The 25,501-nt window shown below is 45.0% G+C and overlaps 1 protein-coding gene across 3 annotated transcripts in view; it reads left to right on the top strand.

Moving 5' to 3' along the window:
- Nucleotides 1-24,948, top strand: part of LOC129863739 (disabled homolog 2-interacting protein-like) — a 94,466-nt gene extending 69,518 nt beyond the window's left edge. For 2 of the 3 annotated variants that reach the window (XM_055935967.1, XM_055935966.1), the window contains exons 6-14: nt 2,307-2,451; nt 2,592-2,828; nt 2,989-3,190; nt 4,317-4,513; nt 6,554-7,433; nt 9,290-9,424; nt 11,455-11,657; nt 12,748-12,835; nt 18,508-24,948. In XM_055935967.1, the coding sequence (XP_055791942.1) occupies nt 2,307-2,451; nt 2,592-2,828; nt 2,989-3,190; nt 4,317-4,513; nt 6,554-7,433; nt 9,290-9,424; nt 11,455-11,657; nt 12,748-12,835; nt 18,508-18,675 (2,255 nt within the window). In that variant the 3' untranslated portion in view covers nt 18,676-24,948. The remainder of the gene's footprint in view (nt 1-2,306; nt 2,452-2,591; nt 2,829-2,988; nt 3,191-4,316; nt 4,514-6,553; nt 7,434-9,289; nt 9,425-11,454; nt 11,658-12,747; nt 12,836-18,507) is intronic. The other variant, XM_055935968.1, reaches the window with a different exon arrangement.
- The last annotated feature ends 553 nt before the right edge of the window (nt 24,949-25,501 follow it).

A 25,501-nucleotide genomic window follows, 5' to 3' on the forward strand; every position in this document is an offset into this window, starting at 1 on the left:
AGTAAATAAAGCCTAATAAAAATATCTGTCTCCACCGGAAACAAAATTGAGAGGAAAGGTCGGTCACTCACCCACTCCTCCAATGACATGACATCGTCCAAGCAGCTAGCTAACGTTAGGCTCTCGGTTTCTAGCTTGCTAAATAAATAGCTAAATAAATAGATGCGCTAGCCTATTAGCCATGTTGACTGATTTGTGATCCATGCTCTTGCTAGTTTGATTGTATTGACATTCCCAGCCTTAGTTACATTCGTCAGTTTTTGTCCAAAATATTGAGTCATTGAAACTGAAACAGTGGAACCCGAATAAATGGAGGCAACAAACAATATACAAGCCAGCTGTGATTTACAACCTGATAGCAATATTTTATATTGATCATTATGTCTGATATTACGATTGTCTGTTTGTTTCATATCTGCAAAGTAGTTCAAACGCTGCCAGTTCCACTTTAAGTTAGTATTTGTAGGCGCGCTCAGCACACTTAACACGATAGGGGATAGAGTCTTGTTGATGCTGAGAAGAATGGAATGTATATGTTTTAAAATAACATTTTTTAGAACATTCTCTGAACATTACTAAAGTTTTCTTGTGGTTTTTATGGAACGTTTTCTTCAGGTTCTGAGATCCGAAATGTATGTTTTTAAATAATATTATTAGAACGTTCCCTGAACGCTACTAAAGTTTCCTTGTTGTTTTTGTTGAAAGTTTTCTTAACGTTCCGGAACAATTTGAGAACACGGCTTTAAATAGAACCACGAGGAAACCTGTAGGGAACGTTATGCTGAAGTACTGAAACTCCCACAGAAGAACGATGTTTCTTAACATTCTCCGAAATATTTGACAACATTCTCAATGTCAAACCCGTCGGAGAACGTTCCTTTAACATTACCAAAATTGAAATTAAATATATTCATCTTTTAAGTTTTAGGAAATGTTCTGTTAAAGTAATGAAATACCACATTTTTTTGTTAGTTCACAGTAAAGAGCTTACTGAGCTGTAGAAGAGGTCAAAGGTCATTGAGCTGTAGTGGAGGGCTTAAGGCAGAGAAGGCCCAACCCTCCTGTACACAGGACTTTCTCTCTTTTTTCCCCCCTTCCCTATCTCACTCTCCCTTTCTCTACCAGAAGGTTAGTCCAGTGTTGTGTTATTGTCTGGCTGTGGTTCCGGCGATAAGCCTGGTGCATGTTGCTGTATTTACCTCACAGCAGCAGTTTTAGCTGCAGAAAAGCACACGTCCTCTCCGGCAAATGCTCTTTCTTTTTCCATCCGTCTCTCATTTCCCTTTCTGTGTATAGATCTAAAAGGTGTCTGTCTGTCTGTCTGTCTGTCTGTCTGTCTGTCTGTCTGTCTGTCTGTCTGTGTCTGTCTCTTTATTTCTGGGGTAGTGTTAAGCATATATTGGAGCCTCAGTGAATCACCCATGTGTGTATTCCTTGGAGATAATGTGCTTTGAAGCCTACCGTAGGTGAATAATGGAACAACTCATCGCTGCCAAAGATTGACTGGTTCAGGGGTGACATAAGGATCACTGTCAAACTACGGATGAGATCTTCTTTTTATAGTCTTACCACATTCTCTCTCTCTCTCTCTCTCTCTCGCTCTCGCTCTCGCTCTCTCTCTCTAACCTTCACATGGGAAGGACAAGGTTGACAGGAAGGGGGGGGTGGGGTGTTTGTGGAACGTTGATGGAGCGTTGTCCTAATGTTGTCTGTCTTGTTGTTACGTCGTCTGGTGCATTGACTAAGATTGAGCGCATGAACATCAGTCGTGTTACCTGGGATGACCTGGGTCTCCACTCGGGGTTCTTATTGTTGGTTGACATATTGTTGCCATTGGATAGTTGGTGACGGTCTGAAGTGATGTCTTGCTTATGGTATGCTGTTATGGTGTGATGTTTTTAATTAATTCTTTCAGCGATTCAGTGTCACTTTAATAAAAAAATTGCAGCGGTCAATAGCAAAAACAGCCCCCTGGTGGTCAATCATTATAACTACCCCCAGCAACAAACTGTTTACTGAATGAATGAATGTTTATGACTGAATTAATGAAGGTTTGTGTCTGAATTAATGAATGTTTGTGTCTGAATTAATAAATGGTTGTGTCTGAATTAATGAATGTTTGTGTCTGAATTATTGAATGTTTGTCTGAATGAATGAATGTTTGTGTCTGAATTAATGAATATTTGTGTCTGAATTATTGAATGTTTGTGTCTCATTACTCACCTGTCTCCCTCTCCAACCCTGTTGACTCTCCACACTGACTGAATGTCAGTGTCTGACTGTCTCTCTCTCTCCCCGTGTTATAGGTGAATTTATCAAGGCGCTGTATGAGTCAGATGAGAACTGTGAGGTGGACCCGTCCAAGTGTTCGTCCAATGACCTGCAGGAGCACCAGAGCAACCTGAAGATGTGCTGCGAGCTGGCCTTCTGCAAGATCATCAACTCCTACTGGTAACTACTGGGACACCAGCCACAATACACTACCATGTATCTCTCATGACATTTTAGGAACCACTGTAGCACAGGTAACAGTACACTGTCGTATCTCCTCCCTAACGTTGTTGATACTTCCCCCCCCCCCCCCCTGGCAGTGTGTTTCCACGGGAACTGAAGGAGGTGTTTGCGTCGTGGCGACAGGAGTGCAGTAGCCGGGGCCGACCGGACATCAGCGAGCGTCTGATCAGTGCGTCTCTGTTCCTGCGCTTCCTGTGTCCGGCCGTTATGTCACCGTCGCTCTTCAACCTGATGCAGGAGTACCCTGACGACCGCACCGCACGCACACTCACGCTCATCGCCAAGGTTACTCAGAACCTGGCCAACTTCACCAAGTGAGTGTGTGTTGATGGTGTGTGTGTTGACGTTGTCTGTTTTTACTGTGTTTGTGTGTGTGCAGAGAGAGAGAGAGAGAGAGAGAGAGCTTGTTATCTATACGCAGGCACTCACTCTCCCCCTCCTCTCTCTCTTTCTTTTTTTCTCCCTCCATCCCAGGTTTGGCAGTAAGGAGGAGTACATGTCCTTTATGAACCAGTTCCTGGAGCACGAGTGGACCAACATGCAGCGCTTCCTGCTGGAGATCTCTAACCCGGAGACCATCTCTAACACAGCAGGGTTCGAAGGTTACATCGACCTGGGACGGGAGCTGTCCACCTTGCACAACCTGCTGTCAGAGGTCGTCTCTACCATGGACCAGGTAGGGCTGACAACCAGGGGGAGGACAACAATGAATACAAGGGGACATTTTGTCATTCGTTCATATACACGTACGTCATATACACTTACGTATATCGTTTTTCAAGAATTGAAAGGAGACGGGAATTGATCAGAATTGGCCAAGAACAACTCTGAGCCCTGGTGAAAGCCTATACAACTAGGCCCCAGACCTTTCCTCTGGTCAGGTCATGTAGCCAGGAAAAACCTCTGGCCCTAATTAAATACGTCCTTTGAAAGTACATGCTTAAAAATGTCCTAGTGCATTATCACTGCCCTTCACTATTTCATGGTGTACAGGGTGCATCAGCATGTTTACCTAACAGCATTCAACAATGTGTACAGCACACTATTGCTTATGTAATACAACTAGTGCTATCCCTCTCTGTCAATGAGAGTGCACTATTGGTATGCTCTGACTTGCAAATGGATTTGCTGGGACACCTAGTGCATAAGCCACGGTTCCGTATGGAGAGCCATCCCAGCTTTGTAATTACTAGGTACATTGGGGGGGCAAAACCCCATAGACTCCATTTGTATGTGTGCGCTCCATCCTCACAGAGAACAACAAACTTCCTTTTATGAAAGAAAAAACTCCCGTCTGTCTCCGTTCGACATCAAGTCCTCCCCGGCTCTGATTCATTATTCAAACTGAAGGGGATAATTAGAGGAAGATTAGCACCCTGTAATTGGGAAAAATAATACGCCATCTAGCAGCTGACTGACTGATACAGACACGGGGACGGACATTTTGGAGGAAAATAGTTGCGGTCTCGTCTGCGATCCAAGGTTTCACTTAGTGCCTATGAAAGTTGCAACAGCACCGCATGAATGCTTAAAATGGATTCATGTAGTGGAGTAGAAGACCGTGAAGAATGCCATTAATACAGAGTGAGCCTAAGTAGGAGGAAGTTTGCCCCCAAGCCTAGACACTGGTCTAATGTCAGTCTTGTCAGTCTAATGTCTTCCGCACCCCACCGCCCTAATTAGTTATTAGGATTGCAGGAGGTGGAAGTGGATCTTAGATCCGCGCTTAAAGGCCTCAACTTTTATACTGCGCTACCCTCACCCCTGAGCCCATCTCTGACTTTTAACCTTTTGCCCCTCAGACCTCCGCCTCCAAACTGGGGCCTCTACCCAGGATCCTCCGGGAGGTGAACACAGCGCTGACCAACCCTTCCAGTATGACCATGACCACGACCGCTCCGTCCCCCTCTGACCGTACGGGGTCTCCGCCCAACGCCGGGGCAGGCTGCAGCATCTCCACCGGCCTGCAGAAGATGGTCATCGACAATGACCTCTCAGGGTAAGGACAGGGTGAGGGTAGGGTAAAGGTTAGGGAGAACAAGGAAACGGTATGGGTAAGGGTAAGGATGGTTAAGGTGGTCAAGGTTTGCTCTTCAAATGTGACGTGAGATGAAAGGTAATGAAGATCTCTAATGAAGATCAACAACGAAGAATGATAATGAAGATCTCTTGTAAGTTAATTTCTTTGTTAGGTGAATGAGATGAAGGTCATTGTTGTCTATTGTGTTCAACACTGGTCCAGGATCAATCGGTATAATTAGCCACTGTCGTCGTCGTCACAACTCCCCCCCCCCCCCTTATCAGACCACGCTATGGTGTGTCGACCCAGTCACAGTCCCTGTCCTGTCCCCTCCTTATCAGGCTGGCAGAGAACCTGTAACCCCAGTCAGATTTATGGAGGCTGGAGTGAACAAGCCTTGCATTCTAGCAGTCTTTCTTAATTACGTCCCATTCACACAGAGAGGGAGGGAGGGAGGCGGGGAGGGAGGCAGGGAGGGAGGGAGGCAGGGAGGGAGGCAGGGAGGGAGATGGATATAGAGAGAAGAGAGAGAGAAAGCAGCAGAGAGAGAGAAAGTGAGAGAGATTATGGGGACATAAATCGTGGCTGTCAAGGTAATCGTCTCCAGACAATAAAGCTCCTGACTGGGTGGTGGAGGAAAGGAGAGGAGGAGGAGGAGGAGGGGAGGGGGGGAGAGAGAATGAGTGTGGATCACTTAACTTCTCCCTATGACTCACATCCTCACCTGCTGCTGGTTTGCTGTTTATATACCATGTGTCCTGTTGTGTAGGGTGAGTGTTCATTGGGATTTCACTGTTATGGCTGCAATCCCGTTAACGGGATAAGTGTCATCAACAACTGCTGAATAGCATAGCGCTACATTCAATAAATATTACAAAAAAATATTTCTATTCATGAAATCACAAGTGCAATATAGGAAAACACAGCTTACCCTTTTGTTAATCCACCTGTCGTGTCAGATTTTGAAATTATGCTTTACAGTGAAAGCAATCCAAGCGTTTGTGTAAGATTATCGATCGCTCGACAAAAAACAAGTACACTTAGCATCAAGTAGCTTGGTCACGAAAATCAGAAAAGCAATCAAATTAATCGTTTACCTTTGATGATCTTCGGATGTGTTCACTCACGAGACTCCCAGTTAGACAACAAATGTTCCTTTTGTTCCATAAAGATTATTTTTATATCCAAAATACCTCCGTTTGTTTGGCGCATTATGTTCAGAAATCCACAGGAAAGAGCGGTCACGACAACGCAGACGAAAATTCCAAATAGTTTCCATAATGTCCACAGAAACATGTCAAACGTTTTTTATAATCAATCCTCAGGTTGTTTTTAAAATATATAATCGATAATATATCAACCGCAAATGTCTTTCACAGTAGGAGAGGGAAAAACAATGGCTGTCCAAACTCTGTTGCGCGAGCAAAATTCATGTGACCACTTGACGAGATGTTATCGTTCTGGCTCATTTTTCAAAATAAAAGCCTGAAACTATGTCTGAAGACTGTTGACACTTTGAGGAAGCGATAGGAAAATGAATCTGGTTCATATCCCTTTAAATCCAGCAAAGGGAGGCTATGGAACATGGAGTTTTCAAAATAGAAGCCACTTCCTGTTTCCTGTCCACTTCATCGCCTGATTTTCCTCAGGGTTTCGCCTGCAATATCAGTTCTGTTTTACTCACAGACAATATGTTGACAGTTTTGGAAACTGTAGAGTGTTTTCTATCCAATACTAATAATAATATGCATATATTAGCAACTGACTGAGGAGCTGGCCATTTACAATGGGCACCTTTTCATCCAAGCTACTCAATACTGCACCTGCAGCCATAAAAAGTTAACTGTTTCTCATGTGTGGGCTGAAGGGTTTGACTGGTCATTTTTCATGTCTGTAAGGGTCAATAGATACAGCAGTGTACAACTGTTTTACAGAATAGTCAAAACCTCTCTATCTTTGTCATTCCTCCTTTTTACCGCTTGCTCCTCCTCCTCTCAACCCCCCTCTCTCCTCTCTCAGGTTGGTGGACTTCACCAGGTTACCCTCCCCGACCCCGGAGAACAAGGACCTATTCTTCGTCACCAGGAATTCTGGGATCCACCCCTCTCCGGCCCGCAGCTCTAGCTACTCCGAGTCCAATGAACCCGAGCTGGGCATTGCCAACGGCAGCAAAAGCCTGTCCATGGTGGACCTGCAGGACCCCCGCATCTTAGAGAGCGGCCCCTCAGACGGACTGGGAGAGGGCATCGTTCCTGGGGGAGTGTGGTCGGCCCGGACCCCCCAGGGTAACATCATTGGAGGTCCTACACTGAGGAGGCCGGTCCAGATCCCCACCACCCCTGGGTCGGAGAGCGCCCCAGGCAGGCCGGCTCAGCTTCTAGCCCCCCTGTCCTTCCAGAACCCCGTCTACCAGATGGCGGTAGGGCTGCCAGTGTCGCCGCGAGGCATGGCCGACTCAGGCTCCGAGTGCCACAGCTCCCACAGTTCCCATAGCAACAACGAGGACGGGCTGGGAGGAGGAGGGAAGCATAACACCTTCCTGAACCACGGAGGAGGAGGAGGAGGTGGGGGGAGTAGCGGGGAGGAGTATGCACGTCGTTCGGGGGAGTTTGTAGGCACGCGGAGGCAGCTGTCACTCACAGAGGCCCAGCCCACCATGCCCAGACAAAACAACGCCGGCCCCCAGCGCAGGATAGACCAGCCCCCTCCACAGACCACCGTCACCAGGGGCCGCACGCCTCCCAACCTGCTCAACAGCGGGCCCTACCCGCGCCCCTCCAGCGGCAGCATGATGTCATCATCGCCCGACTGGCCCGGCAGTGGCGCGCGGCTACGGCAACAGTCGTCGTCATCAAAAGGAGACAGCCCCGAGACCAAGCAGAGAGCCCAGCACAAACAGGTCAGGCAGCGTACGCTTGTTCAAATGACTGTGTATCGGATAGCTGTTACAGCGTGGTTCTTGGCTGGCAGTCATGTTGGTAACTTCAAAATTGGCTTCCAGGGTTCGTACCGTATCAGCTTTGAAACCAGATAATGTGTTCCTCAATGAGTTCTCAGGCTAAATAAGGCTTTAAATGAACGAATGACGCGGAAAGCTTCCATTAATACCACCTCATCCCATTATGCGTTGTAATGGCCGTGAACGCCGCGCTCAACGTCTCTGCACCGCTTACACGTGGACGTCTAATAGCACGAGATCACAGGTAGAGTGATGGATGCAGGCGTAGGTCTATTGTTTCCCGCTTTCGTACTGACGCATCTGAGATAGACAGGCTAGTTAGTTTATTAGTTAGTCGTTTTTTGGGGGGTTGGTGGGTTGGTAGCAGGTCACACGCACGCTTACTCAAATCTTGCGCTCGGTTATGTGTGTGTGTGTGTGTGTGTGTGTGTGTGTGTGTGTGTGTGTGTGTGTGTGTGTGTGTGTGTGTGTGTGTGTGTGTGTGTGTGTGTGTGTGTCTCGCTGTTGGGTCTGGGAGTTGTTCTAGTGTATAATTGATCTGCTGGCATCCTTGGGCTGTTAAAGATGACCTCATAGTCAGCAGGTCACCATCGACCAGACTGGCTGTTCGATGGTTTCCCCCCCCCCCGGGGATCTCTGGCCTCAAGGTGACAGAAAGGACATTTACATTCCCAGTTTCCCGCAATACCCTGCTCTCCCCTAGGGAGTGATTGGCCCGGCTTAGTGATTGACTGGTTGGTGTAGCCCGAGGGTCGAGGGTTAATGGGGTCGTAATGGAAACCAGACGGACACCATGCGCGCCCTCTGGGATTTGTTAAGCATGTTGTTTTGAATGTCTTCTTCCTTCCTTCCTCTCTGAATTCCATTAGAGATACATGGCAGGAGGATTAGAGCGAGACATTGAGAAGGAAATCAATTGCTTGATTGAGTCGCTGTCTGGCTGCACTGACTGGTTTTCAGCTCTGTCTGGAGATGCATGTATTTTTAATAGAGCTCGGTGCTTATATACTGAGAAGATTGCAACTGTAGTTCTAATCCGTGTAACACAGCTGTAATCAAACCTGGCTAGGTTCTGAGTTTACGAAATGATCCTGTCTCAGTCCATTTTAGAATGACGTCCGGAAATGATGATAAGCTGTTGTGCATGTCGCCGAACATCACGTGAATAACAGACTAACTAACGTTATATATTCAGTAGAAATCTCTTGTCTGTCTTGACCTTGGTATTGTTCTGAGAAGTGTCCAATGACAATGAAATGACAGTGTGAGGTTTGAGCTAATACATTTTAATTCATTCAGTTCACCACATCTGAGAGTCAAGTAAATATATTCACTGTTTCAGTTCCAAAGAGTATTTTGGACTTTGTCTGTGAAACGATCCCACTCTTCTTCCACTCCCTTCACAGTCCAAAAGCTCCATCTCCCTCTGACCAACTGTCAGTCACCATAACTGACACATTTAATGACACACACACACACACACTCTCTCTCACTCATACATGCACACACACACGCTCGCTCTCTATCTCACACTCAAACACACACACATACACTCTCACACATACCACACCCTCTCTCTCTCTCTCTCTCACGCACGCACTCACACACGACACTCTGCTCTAGTGATCACATTATGTGTTCGTCACGTTCCATGTGCATTTCATGCTTATTCCGGTGTGTATGTAATCTGTATGTCGGTGTGTGTGCACCGTATGCCGGTGTGTGTGCACCGTATGACGTGTGTGGGCGTCCCACTCGACTCAGCTCATGTGTGTGTGTTGTGTTGGTTCCACTAGGCCCCCTCCCCAATGAACCCCAATGCGCTGGACCGTACGGCTGCCTGGCTGTTGAATATGAATGTGCAGTATGTAGACCATGAGGGGATGGACCCCGAGTTCAGAAACAGAGAGGATCTCACTCAGGCCGAGAAGGTAACGTCCAACTCCCAAACCAACCTTAACCCCCTCTCAGCCTCCCTTTTACCTCCATAACTTTTACCCCCCCCCCCGTTCCTCAGCACCCATCTTCTACCTCTCCGCCTAACCCTCAACTGTAAACACTATCACTCCCTGTAACCAGTACTCTCTCTACTCCCCTCAACTCCCAATGCCAGGACCTCCGTCCTACCCTTAACTTTTCCCCCTTACAACTTACAATCACTCACAGTAACCCAGCATCTCTAATAACAATACTCTGAATGGTCAAAGGATTTCAACTTTAAGGTATTCTCTTTTTTAATTGTGTGTGTGTGTGTGTGTGTGTGCGTGCGTGCGTGCGTGCGTGCGTGCGTGCGTGCGTGCGTGCGTGCGTGTTTATGCTTCCTTCTGCTTATTCACTTGCTTCTCATCCCAGCAGCACATCTCATTGGCTCTCAGCTCCTCATGCTTTGACTGGCTGTCACACTCACACCTCGGCTGCATATGATTCATACATGATCATTACAGCTCTATCAAACGTTGAGGAAGATGGAGCGTGCATAACCAATGCACAATCAATAATTAACTCCAGCGTTGATGGGATCCTTCAGAGGACGTTTTAAAACTACACACAAAAAAATCTGGGTTCCTCAAGGGGATGGTTCTATGTGGAACCAGAATGACTCAAATAACCCTTTGAGTTCTCCAGTGGTTCTTTGCAGTTCACAAAATAGTTCTTTGCTCTTTTAGTGAATATTAAAATGTAGGGTAGGTGGCTCACTATAATATTTTGGGGTGCGGTTTGCCTACCGCTCTTTTTGTGCAACCGTGAGTGAGAGTGTCATTCCTGTTTATGTAATGTGTTTTTATGCCGTTACATGTTATATAAGACTATGACCAGTGAAGCTGTCTTGTGAAACACTCCAGGATGGCCTTGTATCAATTGAGACTGGTTGACTAAATCAGTCAGGTGTTCTCAATTCTCTCCTCAGGGACACCCAGCTGTTTCAAAGGTAGCACACTTGATTCAACTTGTCAATTAACACAATAATAACACATATGGAATTTTAATATTATAATATGGCTGGTAGAAAACCCTGTGGTTCTTCAAAAGGATCTATAAAGAACCGTTAAAAAAGGGTTGGAACCATAGCGGAACCCTTTTTGGGTGCTTTATAGATCCTTAGGGAAGGGTTCTTTATACCACCATATAGGTTCCATTTAGAACCCCTATCTGGTACTATTTAGAACCATTATTGTTTAGTGCGTACCCTTAAATGCAGCTGCAGGATCCAGGATGTGTTTTCTTAAAGGGATTTGCTTCTGCTCCTCGTTTCTCCCAGCCAGCACAAACTCTCTCCTCTCCAGCACCGTTCACGGGTCCGTCTTCTCCCCCTGGTCCCTCCGTCTATTCCCTCTCTTCCTTCTCCCTCTTTCTTCTGGAACAGTGCTCAGCTTAAGTCCTCACAGGCCCAGGTTTAGAGGTTAGGGATCAAAGGCAAGTGGGATTTGAGACATGGAAGGAATGGAAACGTATCCCTCCCAGGAATACTGGTGGCTTAGAAAAGTTTGAAGTTTTACTATGAGTGTTGGCTAATGGGTACGTATCGTCTTCCACACTTTCAGCACTTTTTATAATCCTGCCTAGTTTCAGTTTCCCTTCAGTATTTGACCATTTAAAACTTGAAACCAGGTGGACAAAAAAATAACGAATCAGATAATATGCAGAGATTGTGTGACAATTAGGTGATACACCTGTCAAGGTCTACCGGAGGACCACTTTGATGAGGAGGACATTGACAGTGGTGATAATGTTGACGGTTAATGCCCTCTTTAACCTAGAAATAACAGGACAATTGAATGGGCTAGTATGGGTCTGCACCATTTGAAACAATTATTGGGCTGGCACTGTTGATGATGATGATGATGATGATGATAATACAAATTCTGACTCTCTCGCTCTCTCCTTTCTGTAATAGCAGGTGGCTGTATTGCTGGTGACTCTGACTCTTCCTCTAACCCTGTCGCTCTCTCATTCTCTCCAGTACCAGCAGGAGATCGTGGTCCTCCAGGAGAAGCTGCGTGTGTCGGTCCAGAAGCTGGAGGAGTACGAGGCTCGTCTGAAGGGCCAGGATGACGGAGGTCCGAAGGTTCTGATGGAGTACCAGGCACGGCTGGAGGAGTCTGAGGAACGCCTGAGGCGGCAGCAGGACGACAAGGACCTCCAGATGAAGGGTATTATCAGCAGGTACGTCTGGCGTGGGGGATCAGACCCTTTCCCGACAGCCCGGTGAATGTAAAGAAGGAGAGGTAGAGTGGAGGGATGGCGATAACGTCGGAGGTGTAGAAAGAGAGCGTGAACGTGTGGTAAGAGAGAGCGAGGACACACCGAGAGAGAGGGGGTGGGTGTGTGTCGTACGAGACAAAAAGGTCAAACTAAAGGCTGATTTTACCTAGGTTTGTAGAGACACAAGGGACCTCAAAAGTTAACCATCCCTGTGAGTGGGTTTCATGCCTCGTTTTTCTATGCTTTAACAGAGAAGTGAGATATGTTAGAAGCTTTGTGCAGCAGAGATTTGGAAACCAAAAAAGGGAGAAATTAAGTGATCTACGGGAATTTCGAGAGGTCCAAGCCGACCTTCTGATAAAGGATGCGGCGACGAGTATTAAACCGGTCACCTGTGACAAAGTGAAGCGGGCTGTGGTAGTGTGGAATAAAAGGGAAGGAAAGAGAGAGAGAGAGAGATGGGGGATGTTATCTGCTGTGTGTTCCTGATGTTATCTGCTGGTCTGTGATGTCAGGAGACACAACGCTTCCCTGTTCCCGTCAGATCCTTATCACACTGCACTCTGCTGTTAGAGCCTACACACACACACACGCACAAGCACACAACTCACACCTCACATTACTCAATACACACACACACATCTCACAAAACTCAATATACTGACATTTCACAAACTCAATTAAAGTGAAAAGTGTTATCCTGATGTCTAAATGCCTAGCAGACCAGTGCCCGAGACACACACACCTCACAAACTCAATTAGAAGCTACACTCCTACACACACCTCCTAAATACGTCGCAGACCAGCGGGCCCAAGATAACCTCCTTCCAATAACTCCATTACAGGATGTGCGGCGTGCAGTCCGGCATACATCTTTAAAGCACTAGCAGACCCCTGTGTGTCAAGAGTAACACGCTCCTTACGCACGCTCCTGCACTGTATCCACATACCTTGGTTCTTACACCGTGTGCGTCCTTCTGTTTGTGTCGCTACTGTCCCTCTAACACAGTGTGTGTGCGTCATGTCTTGCTGTGTACGTGTGTGTGTCCAGGCTAATGTCTGTGGAAGAGGAGCTGAAGAAAGACCATAGTGATATGCAGGCTGTGGTCGACTCCAAACAGAAGGTCATTGATGCACAGGTCAGTCGCGCGCGCGCACACACACACACACACACACACACACACACACACACACACACACACACACACACACACACACACACACACACACACACACACACACTTACCCTAACCCTTAGTATACTACTACCCTCATCCATACATGGGTATATTATCCCATATTCCATCTCCATTTAAGTTGTATTAGTCGTATGTACCGTATACACATGGAATGCTTACTTGCAGGTTCCTTCTTGACAATTACAAACAAAGTAAATGGATCAATAGAATAGAATAAACATTTTAGCATTAGTATAATACAGGAAAGCACAATTTATCCTACAATATTTACACAAAGTGTTTCAAATGTGCAGTATTAGCAATAGTAAATAAGAGTGTGCTAGCAGCCATTGTGATGTGTGTGTAGTATGAAGGTATGTGGGTATGTCTGTGTGGGTGTGTACATAGGTGCGGAGAGTCAGTGCAGGTAGTCAGTTCAGTTCAGAAGTCTGATGGCTTGTAGATAGAAATGGTGAACATCTTGTGGCTAGGGTGTGTGGGGTCCATGATGATGCTGCAGGACTTCCTCATGCACCGTCCTGGATTGGTGGGAACACGGACCCAGTGATGTACTGGGCCGACTTGACCACCCGCTGGAGGGCCTTGCGGTTGTGAACGGAGCAAATCCCATAGCAGGCCGGGATGCAACCGGTCAGGACGCTCTCGATGGTGCAGGAGTAGTATTTGAAGAGGACCCGGGGTGGCATGCCACGTTTCTTCAGCTGCGTCAAGAGACGCTGTTGCTCCTTCCTGGCAAGAGTGGTGGTGTTGTTGGTCCATGTCAAGTCCTCTGTGATGTGGACGCCGAGGAACTTACAGTGCCTTCAGAAAGTATTCACACCCCTTGACTTTTTCCACATTTTGTTGTGGTACAGCCTGAATTTAAAATCTATTCAATTTAGATTTTGGGGTGGGCACTGGCCTACACACAATACCCCAAAATGTCAAAGTGGAATTACTTTTTCAAAAATGTCTTGGTAAGCGTAAATTAGTTCAGGAGAAAAAATGTACCGTATGACATGTGTGGGCTTCCCACTCTGCTCAGTGTGTGTGTGTGTGTGTGTGTGTGTGTGTGTGTGTGTGTGTGTGTGTGTGTGTGTGTGTGTGTGTGTGTGTGTGTGTGTGTGTGTGTGTGTGTGTGTGTGTGTGTGTGTGTGTGTGTGTGTGTGTGTGTGTGTGTGTGTGTGTGTGTGTGTTGGTTGCATGTACTCACTCTGTGTGCAATAAGTAGTGATTAACATTATTTTTGAATGAATAGGTAATCTCTGTACCCCACACATACAGTTATCTTTACGGTTCCTCAGTCGAGCAGTGAATTTCAAACACATTTTCAACCACAAATACCAGGGAGGTTTTCTAAAGCCTCGCAAAGAAGAGCACCTATTGGTAGATGGGTCCAACGTTTTTTAAAAAGACATTGAATATCTCTTTGAGCATGGTGAAGTTATTAATTACACTTTGAAAGGTGTATAAGTACACACAGTCACTACAAAGATAGAGCCATCCTTCCTCACTCAGTTGCCGGAGAGGAAGGAAACCACTCAGGGATTTCACCATAAGGCCAATGCAATGGTGACATTAAAACAGTTACACAGTTTAATGGTCATGATAGGAGAAAACGGAGGATGGATCAACAACCTTGTAGTTACTCCACAATGTTAACCTATAAATGACAGAGTGGAAAGAAGGAAGCCTGTACAGAATAAAAATATTCCAAAGCATGCATCCTGTTTGCAGTAAGGCACTAAAAGTAATACTGCAAAAAATGTGGCAAAGCAATTTACTTTTTGTCCTGAATACAAAGTGTTATGTTTGGGGCAAATCCAATACAACACATTACTGAATACCACTCTCCATATTTTCAAGCATAGTGGTGGCTACATCATGTTATGGGTATGCTTGTAAATCGTTAAGGACTGGGGAGTTTTTCAGGATAAAAAATAAATGTTAAGGAGCTAAGCACAGGCAAAATCCTAGAGGAAAACCTGGTTCAGTCTGCTTTCCACCAGACACTGGGAGATGGATTCACCTTTCAGCAGGACAATACCAAGAAGACAGTGAATGTTCAGGAGTGGCCGAGTTACAGTTCTAAATCTATGGCAAGACCTGAAAATGGTTGCGTAGCAATGATCAACAATCAATTTGACAGAGTTTGAAGAATTTTGAAAATAATTATAGCAAATGTTGCACAATCCAGGTGTGGAAAGCTCTTAGTGACTTACCCAGAAAGACTCACAGCGGTAATCGCTGCCAAAGGTGATTCTACAAAGTATTGACTCATGGGTGTAAATACTTATGTAAATTAGATATTTCTGTATTTCTTTTTCAATAAATTTACTAAAATGTCTAAAAACATGTTTACACTATGTCATTATGGGGTATTGTGTGTAGATGGGGCAAAAAATATATATAAATGGGGGTGGCAGGTAGCCTAATGGTTAGTGCATTGGACTAGTAACCGAAAGGTTGCAAGATCGAATCCCCGAGCTGATAAGGTAAAAATCTGTTGTTCTGGCCCTGAAAAAAAGGCCATCATTGAAAATAAGAATTTGCTCTTAATTAACTGGCTTGCCTAGTTAAATAAAGGAAAAATACAATGTTGATTTCAGGCTGTAACACAACACAAGGTGTAATAAGTCAAGGGGTATGAATACTTTCTGAAGGCACTGTAAAACTGCATACTATCTCTACTGCAGTCCCGTTGATGTGGATTGGGGCGTGTTCCCTCCTTTGCTTGCTGAAGTCAACAACTAACTTATTATGCTGAGAGAGAGGTTGTCGTCCTGCCACGACAATGCAAGTTCACGTACCTCCTCCCTATAGGCCGACTCATCGTTGTTAGTTATCAGGCCTACAACCGTACAGTGTCGTCATCAAACTTGATGATGTAGTTGGTGTCGTGCAAAGCCACACAGCTGTGGGTGAGCAGGGAGCACAGCAGAGGGTGTAGAGAGTTTCACCAACCAATGGGCTAGGATGTCCGCATCTGGTGTGGGCCTTACAATTCTTAATAACTTCCACCACTTTTACACACACACGCTACACCACTTTGAGGTAAGGAAGAATGTAACAGGATCATTTACTTGTATGTCGAGGTTGCCTCAGTGGGGTTCTGCTAGGATGGGATGAAGCCAAGTCTCTTGCGACAGTAGAGCTGAGGATAGGTTCTCATCAGTAGGTGTTTGCTTTCCGAAGAGTTCCCGTGGGCGTGGCCGCACCTCGCAGAAACTTGATCTCACATCTGTTAGCAAGTTCTGTCATTTATAGGGATACTCACAGTGGGCAGGCTGGTGCCGGTCCGGACAGGGTGGTTCTAAGAATTCAACACATTTTATGTTTTTTTGAGACAAACCAGAGTCTTCCTCATAAGTGTCCACAGCATATTTCTACTGCACAGTTTAACAATCTCTAGGATGAAGTACTGTAGGCACCAAACATGCTTTAGGTAAAAATGTATCCGTTCTATGTTATATCAAAATACCTGTTATACCCCCTTTAATGACATAGGACAATCAGGAGAAAAATAGCACATTATGCTTCCAGATAACATTGATACGAAAACACGTTTACATGTCCTTCAGACTCAAAAAGACTGGCTAGCCATTTAGCCAGTAACAAGACGTTCTGTTTTCTGTCTGCTGGCTCCCCAGAGTCGTACATGGGGAAAGGGAGAGTTTATTTGTCTTGTGATAGCTTGTAAAGTGGAGGCTAGAATTTGGGATATCAGTTCTCCATCACCCACTCCACACCCCTTGTGGGCTCTTGTTACAACACTCGTCTGGGAGGGAGGCTTCGGTGGGCAACACACAGCTGGATTTGCCTTTGTAGTCTGTGTTCGTATGTAGTCCTTGTTTTTATTTTACCTTTATTTAACTAGGCAAGTCAGTTAAGAACAAATTCTTATTTTCAATGACAGCCTACCAGGGAACAGTGGGTTAACTGCCTTGTTCAGGGGCAGAACGACAGATATTCACTTTGTCAGCTCGGGATTCGATCTTACAACCTTTCGGTTTCTAGTCCAACGCTCTAACCACTAGGCTACCTGCCACACTTGTCGTGAGTCTGAGTTGTCGAACATCTATTCAAGTTTGAGTCTGTATTGTCTTTCTGCGTCCCTAATGGATTTGCATCGCTTGTACCTGGCTTGCTTTGTACGGGTCGCGCGTCATCGGGGTTCGCTCTGCGGACATTGAATGATGGAGTACGGGCTCTCAGCATGGTATGGATGTCTCTGTTCATCCAGGATTCTTGGTTGGGGTATGTCCGGATTGTTACTGTGGGTACGACATCATCAACACATTTCCTAATGAAGCCTGTGACAGATAGATTTAGCCAAAGCATTCTCAGGGAGAGTTAGTTGGTTGACTACCGGTATATAAAATCCCAATGAGAGAGGGCAGGGCAGTCTGCGGTGGAATAAAACAGTACTGCAGGTCATTATGATAATCTTGGAATGAGAGTTGAGCGCTCACACACACGTCCTGTGTTTGCAATGTTTGAACCTCATAGAGAGAGAGGCATGGAGAAATCAAAGAAGCCCATGCATCGCCTAGTCAACTGTGCTCTGTGTGTGTGTGTGTGTGTGTGTGTGTGTGTGTGTGTGTGTGTGTGTGTGTGTGTGTGTGTGTGTGTGTGTGTGTGTGTGTGTGTGTGTGTGTGTGTGTGTGTGTGTGTGTGTGTGTGTGTGTGTGTGTGTGTGTGTGTGTGTGTTTTGTGACATCTGCTACAGGACGTGAAGGGTGGCAGAACATGGAAATACATAGAGATGTTTAATTCAACCAGTCAGAACTCTGTGGCGGTGACGAGGCTTGAATGGCTGAGCGCGACAACGTGACCCTACGCTTCAGTGTTACAGACTAACTAATATTTACATGAACACTATTCTTCCTTACTTGTCTGTCAACAAGCGTGACTCATTCCCGCCCCTGCCTGTCTGTCAATGGCCGTGACTCATTTTACATTGTAAACTCTTGTCTACTTCTGACGGCAGAGTGGCAGCTCTGTGTTGTGGCATGACATTTTCCGATGCAAACCTAGACACCGACGCAAGCACACAAGCTCCGACGTGAGTCTAACAAAGTTGTAGGAATGCAGTTGAAAGACGGCGCAATGTCAACTCGCAGACAGCGGTGCACAGACACACACACACACACACACGTACAAACAGAAGCTCATCTGCACAGTAAAGTAATGGGAGTTGAGTGTGCAAACAGAGAGGCGGTGGTAAGGCACTGAGCCGCTCCCTGAGTCAACAGACAGAGAGAATGAATATGGAAAGCTCATTAAGAAGAGAGGGAGAGAAGTGAATCGTGAATTAGAGAGCACCTCGGGTGGATGAACATGAACGCGATGGGACTTCAGATGATACCGTAAACAACACTAACAGGAGCAGGAGGCTACATCTCCATTTTTCCATTAATGCGTCTGGTTGTCTGGCTGGCTGCCTCGCTGGCTGGTCGTCTGTCTGGCTGCCTGGCTATCTGTGTCTGTGTACTTCACCGACCTATCTTTGCACAGGCCTATATTTGGTATCTCTCTCTTGCTGTTTGCTGCTCTGTCTCACCCCCCTCCCTCCTTCTCTCTTGCTCTCTAACCCAGTGTTTCTCTCTCTCCTTCCCCCTCTCTCTCTGCAGGAGAAGCGTATAGCGTCTCTTGACGCAGCCAACGCCCGTCTGATGAGTGCTCTGACCCAGCTGAAGGAGCGTTACAGCATGCAGACCCGTAATGGCATCTCCCCGACCAATCCCACCAAGCTCCAGATCACTGAGAACGGAGAGTTCAGGAACAGCAGCAACTGCTAGAGAGAGACTGATAGAGGGTGTGTGTGTTTGTGTGTGTGCGCACGTGTGTGTGTGTTGGCTGGTGCTTGTAGAGGTCACTTCCTTATATGGACACTAAACGGGGGTTAGTCTGAGTGAGGAGACCACTGTGAGGGGCCAAGCAGCGAGGAGGCGGGACTTCAGTTTGACAGACAGCTGACCAAGTCAGTGACAGCGAATCAATGGACAGAGCTGAACACCAGTGGGCCCTGCAGAGGAGGAGGCGGGACAAACTGTAGATATGAACTGAACGCTCCATTAATCAACCGATTTGGATGTTTCCATTGGATGTATCCAGTTGCTGGGACAATTTCAGACTCTCTTCCCTAAAGCTTTGGACAAATCACTATAATCAACACAATGTCTGTCTGTCAAATAGTCACCCAATCCTCTCTCTTCCCCTCTCCTCTGTTTTCCTGACCTCCTCTCTTCTCTGTTACGACCAGGTCATGTGGACCGTGTACAAAACAAAACAATAATAACAGAAAAATAATTTATAGTAGTGTTAAATCTCAAAGAAAAGTATTTTTGTCCAATGGTTTATTTAGATCTTATCTCATTCTTTTAAAAACCAAATATGAGCTTTGAAATATGTTTTTGTCCAGACTGATATTCCTGTTTAAGTCCTTGGGTGTGTTCCAAAGTGCCCCGCAATCCCGTACAATAATAATACTTTTGGGGGGAATTTTAGTTTGTGCTCAAAAAGACTGTAAAATTACTATGAATTCAGCAAAAAATGTGTTTAATTTAGGAAATCCGTTCCTAAGTATTCCCAAAAATAAAATATATATATATATTTTTTTTAAACATGCAGTGGCTTCAGAAAGTATGTTACGTTGCAGCCTTATTCTATTTTTTTTATTCATTTTTTAAATCCTGAGCAATGTACACACAATATCCCATAATGACAAAGCGAAAACAGGTTTTTAGAAATGTTTGCAAATGTTTTACAAATTTAAAACAGAAATACCTTATTTACATAAGTATTCAGACCCTTTGCTATGAGACTCGAAATTGAGCTCAGGTACATCCAGTTTCCATTGATCATCCTTGATGTTTCCACAACTTGATTGGAGTCCACCTGTGGTAAATTCAATTGATTGGACATGATTTGGAAAGGCAAACACCTGTATATATAAGGTCCCACAGTTGACAGTGCATGTCAGAACAAAAACCAAGCAATGATGTCGAAGGAATTGTCCGTAGACCCCGACACAGGATTGTGTCCTGGCACAGATCTGGGCATGGGTAACAAAAAATTCTGCAGCATTGAAGATTCCCAAGAACACAGTGGCCTCCACTATTCTTTAATAGAAGCAATCGGGGGAGAAGGGCCTTGGTCAGGGAGCTGACCAAGAACCCCGTGGTCACTCTGACAGAGCTCTAGAGTTCCCTTGCGGAGATGGGAGAACCTACCAGAAGGACAACCATCTCTGCAGCCCTCCACCAATCAGGCCTTTATGGTAGAGTGACGGACGGAGCCACTCCTCAGTAAAAGGCACATGACAGCCTGCTTATAGTTTGCCTAAAGACCCCCCAACCATGAGAAACAAGATTTTCTGGTCTGATGAAACTCTTTGGCTTTAATGCCAAGCGTCACGTCTGGAGGAAACCTGGCACCATCCGGACGGAGAGGCATGGTGATGGCAGCATTATGCTGTGGGGATATTTTCCAGCAGCAGGAACTGGAAGACTAGTCAGGATAGAGGCAAAGATGAATGGAGCAAAGTAGAGATCCTTGATGAAATCCTGCTCTGAAGCGCTCGGGACAGACTGGGGTGAAGGTTCACCCTCCAACAGGACAACGACCCTAAGCACACAGCCAAGACAACGCAGGAGTGGCGCCAAGACAACGCAGGAGTGGCTTCGGGACAAGTCTCTGAATGTCCTTGAGTGGCCCAGCCAAAGTCCGGACTTGAACCCAATTGAACATCTCTGGAGAGACCTGAAAATAGCTGTGCAGCAACGCTCCCCGTCCAACCAGACAGAGCTTGAGAGGATCTGCAGAGAAGAATGGGAGAAACGCCTCAAACACAGGTGTGCCAAGCTTGTAGCGTCTTACCCAAGGACACTCGATGCTGTAATTGCTGCCAAAGGTGCTTCAACAAAGTAAAGGGTCTGAATACTTATGTAAATGTGATATTTAATCGTTTTATTTTTTATTAGCAAACATTTCTAAACACCTGTTTTTGCATTGTCATTATGGGGTATTGTGTGTAGATTGATGAGGGGGAGGACGATTTAATCAATTTTAGAATAAGGTTGTAACGTAACAAAATGTGGAAAAAGTGAAGGGGTCTGAATACTTTCCGAAGGCACTGTATGTGACTGTGTATCAATGTAATCAAGGTATGAAATTATTATTTTCAAATACAATCTTCTTTTGGGCTTAGTTGTGGTCAATTTGCAGTGTACAAATTATTAGAACAATGTTCCGGTCCCCAACCATCCGCTCCGTCAAAAATAGTCCCGCAGCAGAATCTAGTTGCCTACTCCTGCCCTACCCCAGGGCTGTTCAATGTCAGTCCTGGAGGGTCGAAACACTTCTGGGTTTCATCCTCTCCCTATATAGTGCACTTTGTGAAAGCTATTGGTACATGAAACGCCTTAAGTAAGGAACACATCTCTACTTTGTCCTTCAGACCCCCTATTCCTGCAAAAAAAAAGGCACGTGTTATGATACTGTGGATTTGTAAAGGAATATAAATATATTGTACAAATACATCACGCAATGTGTTATGAACACTAAAATCATGACCTGTATGTGAAAATATATTCATGAAATGTAAGATAGATGTATGCATATTTCATTTTTCCTCTATAAAGTATTCATGAGATATAGATATATTTGGTCATGTCAAATACAAAAGACGCCCGTTCCAAGGAGTGGGTGATTGCGGCTATAGTGTGTATTATAGGGCTTCGGGGGAGGGAGAGACTGCACACTATGCTGTGAGTAGCACCATCAACAGATGAATTACAATCCTGTTTTATTGAAGAAATCTTAACCTTTACTTTATCCAGGTTTTGGAGACAGACCTGGTTGGATTGAGGTTTGCTTTAGTGCTTCATCAATAATGTTGCATCGACGTTGAAACAATGATGTATGTTGGTTGTGTGTCACTTTGCGTTCAGGACCCTCGCCATGGCTGGTCTGATAGCCCTGTAGCACAAGGACAGAGAGAGTTGTGTTGTTGAACACAATATTATACTGTACACTGGACTGGTGTGTGTTATATGTGAACTCACAGGTTAGAATCGTACTCTTTCTTAAAACTCTCCTGTTTGCTAATTCATGTCAAAGAAGCATGCTGCATAAAGACTGTGACCCCCCCACTTCGCTTCGAGGCATCTATCTCTCCTCTCCTCTTTTTCTCTCCCCTTCTCCCTCATTCCCTCTCTCTATTGAATGTGAAGATGCTACTCAAACACACGGTTGATCTTAATGTGGGGTCTAGGCCTTATTGTCCCTGAATGATCCTATAGCTACTGTTCCGCTTGCTCCCACCAGCCCACAGGCATTTTCAGCATCTATATTTTGTATATTTTTGTATTCATTTTTCTTACATTTACAGATTAGTTAAGGATTGAAAAAATCTGCATGCTTCGTTTTGGCGCTATAACGAATGGTAGCGACCCACTGCGACACCATTCAAAAAAAAAAAACGTTTCCAATATAGGAAGATGATGAAATGTTGTTTTTATGAGTTGCCGCAGACATGATTTATATGTGATTATATATCATATAAATATATGATCATGATGGGTGTATCAAGAGGCTGGATAGCCTTGGAGACGAGAGTGTAGATAAAATGTTCACAATATTTTTAACTAATGTTAAAAAGAGAGCCTTTTTTTGTAAATGTACCTTGTGTTCAATAATACTGCTGTATCGATTGATATGACATCATGGATATTGTAAATAGCTCAACCAGCCATCTGTCCTGTTCAGTTAGATCTCCAGGTTTTAGCGCAATTCTCTAATCCCCCCGCATTCAGTATTCTCTTTTTTTAATCAAGGGAAAAACACTTCAAAAGTATATTGCAAAAAAATTTAAATGACTATGTTGACTCTGAGAGGTTTTGGATGATGTCTGGTGTGTACAGGTCAGAGAGAGTCCAAACGTCCAGCGACCTATGACCCAATCAGGTGTGGTGAGAGAGAAACACAAGCACAAAACCCCATTTGTCATCAGCCCAGCTCTGCACTTTTACAATGGAGGTTTTAAGCATTGATAGAGCTGGATTCAAACCTTATCGGATTTAAATTCAAAGGCATTGTTCCCGCGTTCGCAGAGACTTACTTACTTCGCTCCTTTGGGAGCTCCCTTGTGGGTTCCAGTTATAGCGCTTGCCTGGTGATGTTGGAGGGGAACTTTCGGAGGGTGAGGCCGATCCATCCCCATCTTCTCCTCCGGATCTCCTCTTCCACCAGAACCTGGCTGGTGCGCTCCCACAGGTCAATGTTACTGACTCTGTCCATCCATCTGATGTTAACGATGCGTCGCAGGCACTTGTTTATGAAGCTCTGAGTTGTTGTTATTGTGGGTTTTGTTGTCCTCCGTTTGTCTGAGCCATACAGCATCACTGACTTAATATTGGTGTTGAAAGGGTTTGTGTTTTTTATTTTCCTGGAGCTCCAGATGTTTCTTTGGGAGATGAAGGCTACTCTTGCTTTTTGAATTCTGCCTTTACACGCTGCTCGGTTTCGCCTTGTTTGGTGATGACGCATCACAGATAGGTGAAGGAACTGGCATCCCCCAGGGGTTCTTCTCTGAGGGTGATTGGATTGTTAGATTCGATGTTGATCGTCATCTTGGTTTTGTTTCCGTGGATATGGAGTCTTGGTTGGGATGATGTGGCGTCCAGGTCTGACGTTTTATCTTGCGTTTGCTGTTGACTGTGTGACAGGAGTGCTAGATCCTCCGCAGAGTTGAGGTCGTCCAACTGTGTCCATAGAGACCATTGTATGCCATGTCATCTGTTCTCGGTTGTCTTCCTCATGATCCAGTCAATGTCTAACAGGAAAAGGAAGGGTGACAGGAGACATCCCTGTTTTTCTCCAGTCAGGACTCTGAAGGGTGTGCTAAGCTTGCCGGCATGCACAACCCTGCATGTTATGCCATTGTAGGTAGTGCAGATCATTCTGACAAGCCCTGGTACACCATAGTGTCTGAGGAGCCTCCATAGGGCGTCTCTGTCTAGGCTGTCAAATGCTTTCTCATAGTCCACGAAGTTGACATACAGGGATGAGTGTCAGTCAACGGATTGCTCGAATGTAATGCGGAGCGTGGCCCATTCGCGGAAACTGCATTTACCCGTAAACGCTGCATATGTCAGCTCAATTGGAAATGATCTAGACATTTTAACGTGGATCTTCCACGACACGGATTGAATCCAGCTCGTAGTCTACGTTCCATAAACACACCCCTGTCTTTTGGACTGCAGAAGTGTGCACTCCTGGCTTGATCAGCCATGTCGTGGAGTGCACTACTGAGTGCAATACTCATATAATTTGCTCACTCAATTGACTTCAATTGTCTATTTAATGTCCAGCATTTTGAGGGGAAAAGAGATGACTGACTGTTGTAGAGAGGACTTAATGAAGTCAAGACTTCTGTCTTTAGGGGTGTGTTCTCTCTAGTCCTCTGTATAGTCTCTACCTCTAAAGTGAAACAGGAAAAGGAAAATGCCAACTCTCCCAAATCAGCTAGTTTAATAGTGGTATAAACTGTCATTATCTATTAGTGTTACCAGTGCCACATTGCATTGCCTATTTCTATGTGAGTGACATTATGCTATGTCCTTCATTTGGCTATCAATTCTAAATCCTCTGTATGTTTCTGGTCACGTCCCACCTCTGTTCCACATTCATTAAGTTGTTAAAGAATGTAGGAGAGGAGAGTCAGAGAGAGAAATGTGATGATGATGTCTCTGTAGCCACACACACACACAATTATACAGTACATACAGTGCAGTTACAGCCAGTGGAAAAAAAATACTATAAACTAAAAATATATCTATAAATAAAGTAAAAGATGTATGTTTTCTAATATCTTGTAGAAAATGCTTTTGTAATGATGTTGAAAGTAAAGTATTTGCTGGATTCTGCTTCCTTGGACAACAGTGACAAAAACAATAATGTACAGAGGAATTTGTTTGTGTTGACGAAATATATATAAAAAAAACAATGTGGCTGTGCAATTTATGTACATTTGCAACTAGACTTATTAAAGTTTTATTTAGCTATTTTAAGCCTCTGCCTTGTGTGTTTCTTGCCACTGTGGTGAATATATTTTCCAATACATTTATATTTTCAATACCATGTGATTTTGGTAAATGCACGGTTGTCTCGAATTGTCTCAAATTGATATGCGGTTTTCATGTGACTCAGACGAAAAACCTCAACATATTTCCAGCCACAACCTATAATTCAGCCGCAAACCAGTAGATTCAGACCTATAATTTGGTAAACACTGTTTTAGATGATGGACAGGTATAAAACCAGATACAACTTGGCTTATGATGAGAAAATGTACACATCTTCTAAGATACTCAGTCTAGTAATAGAATGATGATTACGAGAACCATTTAGAGGGGAAGATGGAGGGAGAGAGTTAAAAGATGGAGAGAGCTAAAAGATGAGAGGAAGATGGGGAGAGGTAAAAGAGGGGTAGTGAGTGGTGCATGCTCCTCAGCTAGGCTGACCTACATACTGCCTGATTGTTATTCCCCACAGTAGCTGGGAGAGAAGAAGAAGAGAAGAGGGAAAGAGGGAGAATGCTCCAAAACACATGAGCTGAAATGC

Source organism: Salvelinus fontinalis, chromosome 10 (assembly GCF_029448725.1).
Source record: "Salvelinus fontinalis isolate EN_2023a chromosome 10, ASM2944872v1, whole genome shotgun sequence".
NCBI classification, from domain to species: Eukaryota; Metazoa; Chordata; class Actinopteri; order Salmoniformes; family Salmonidae; genus Salvelinus; species Salvelinus fontinalis.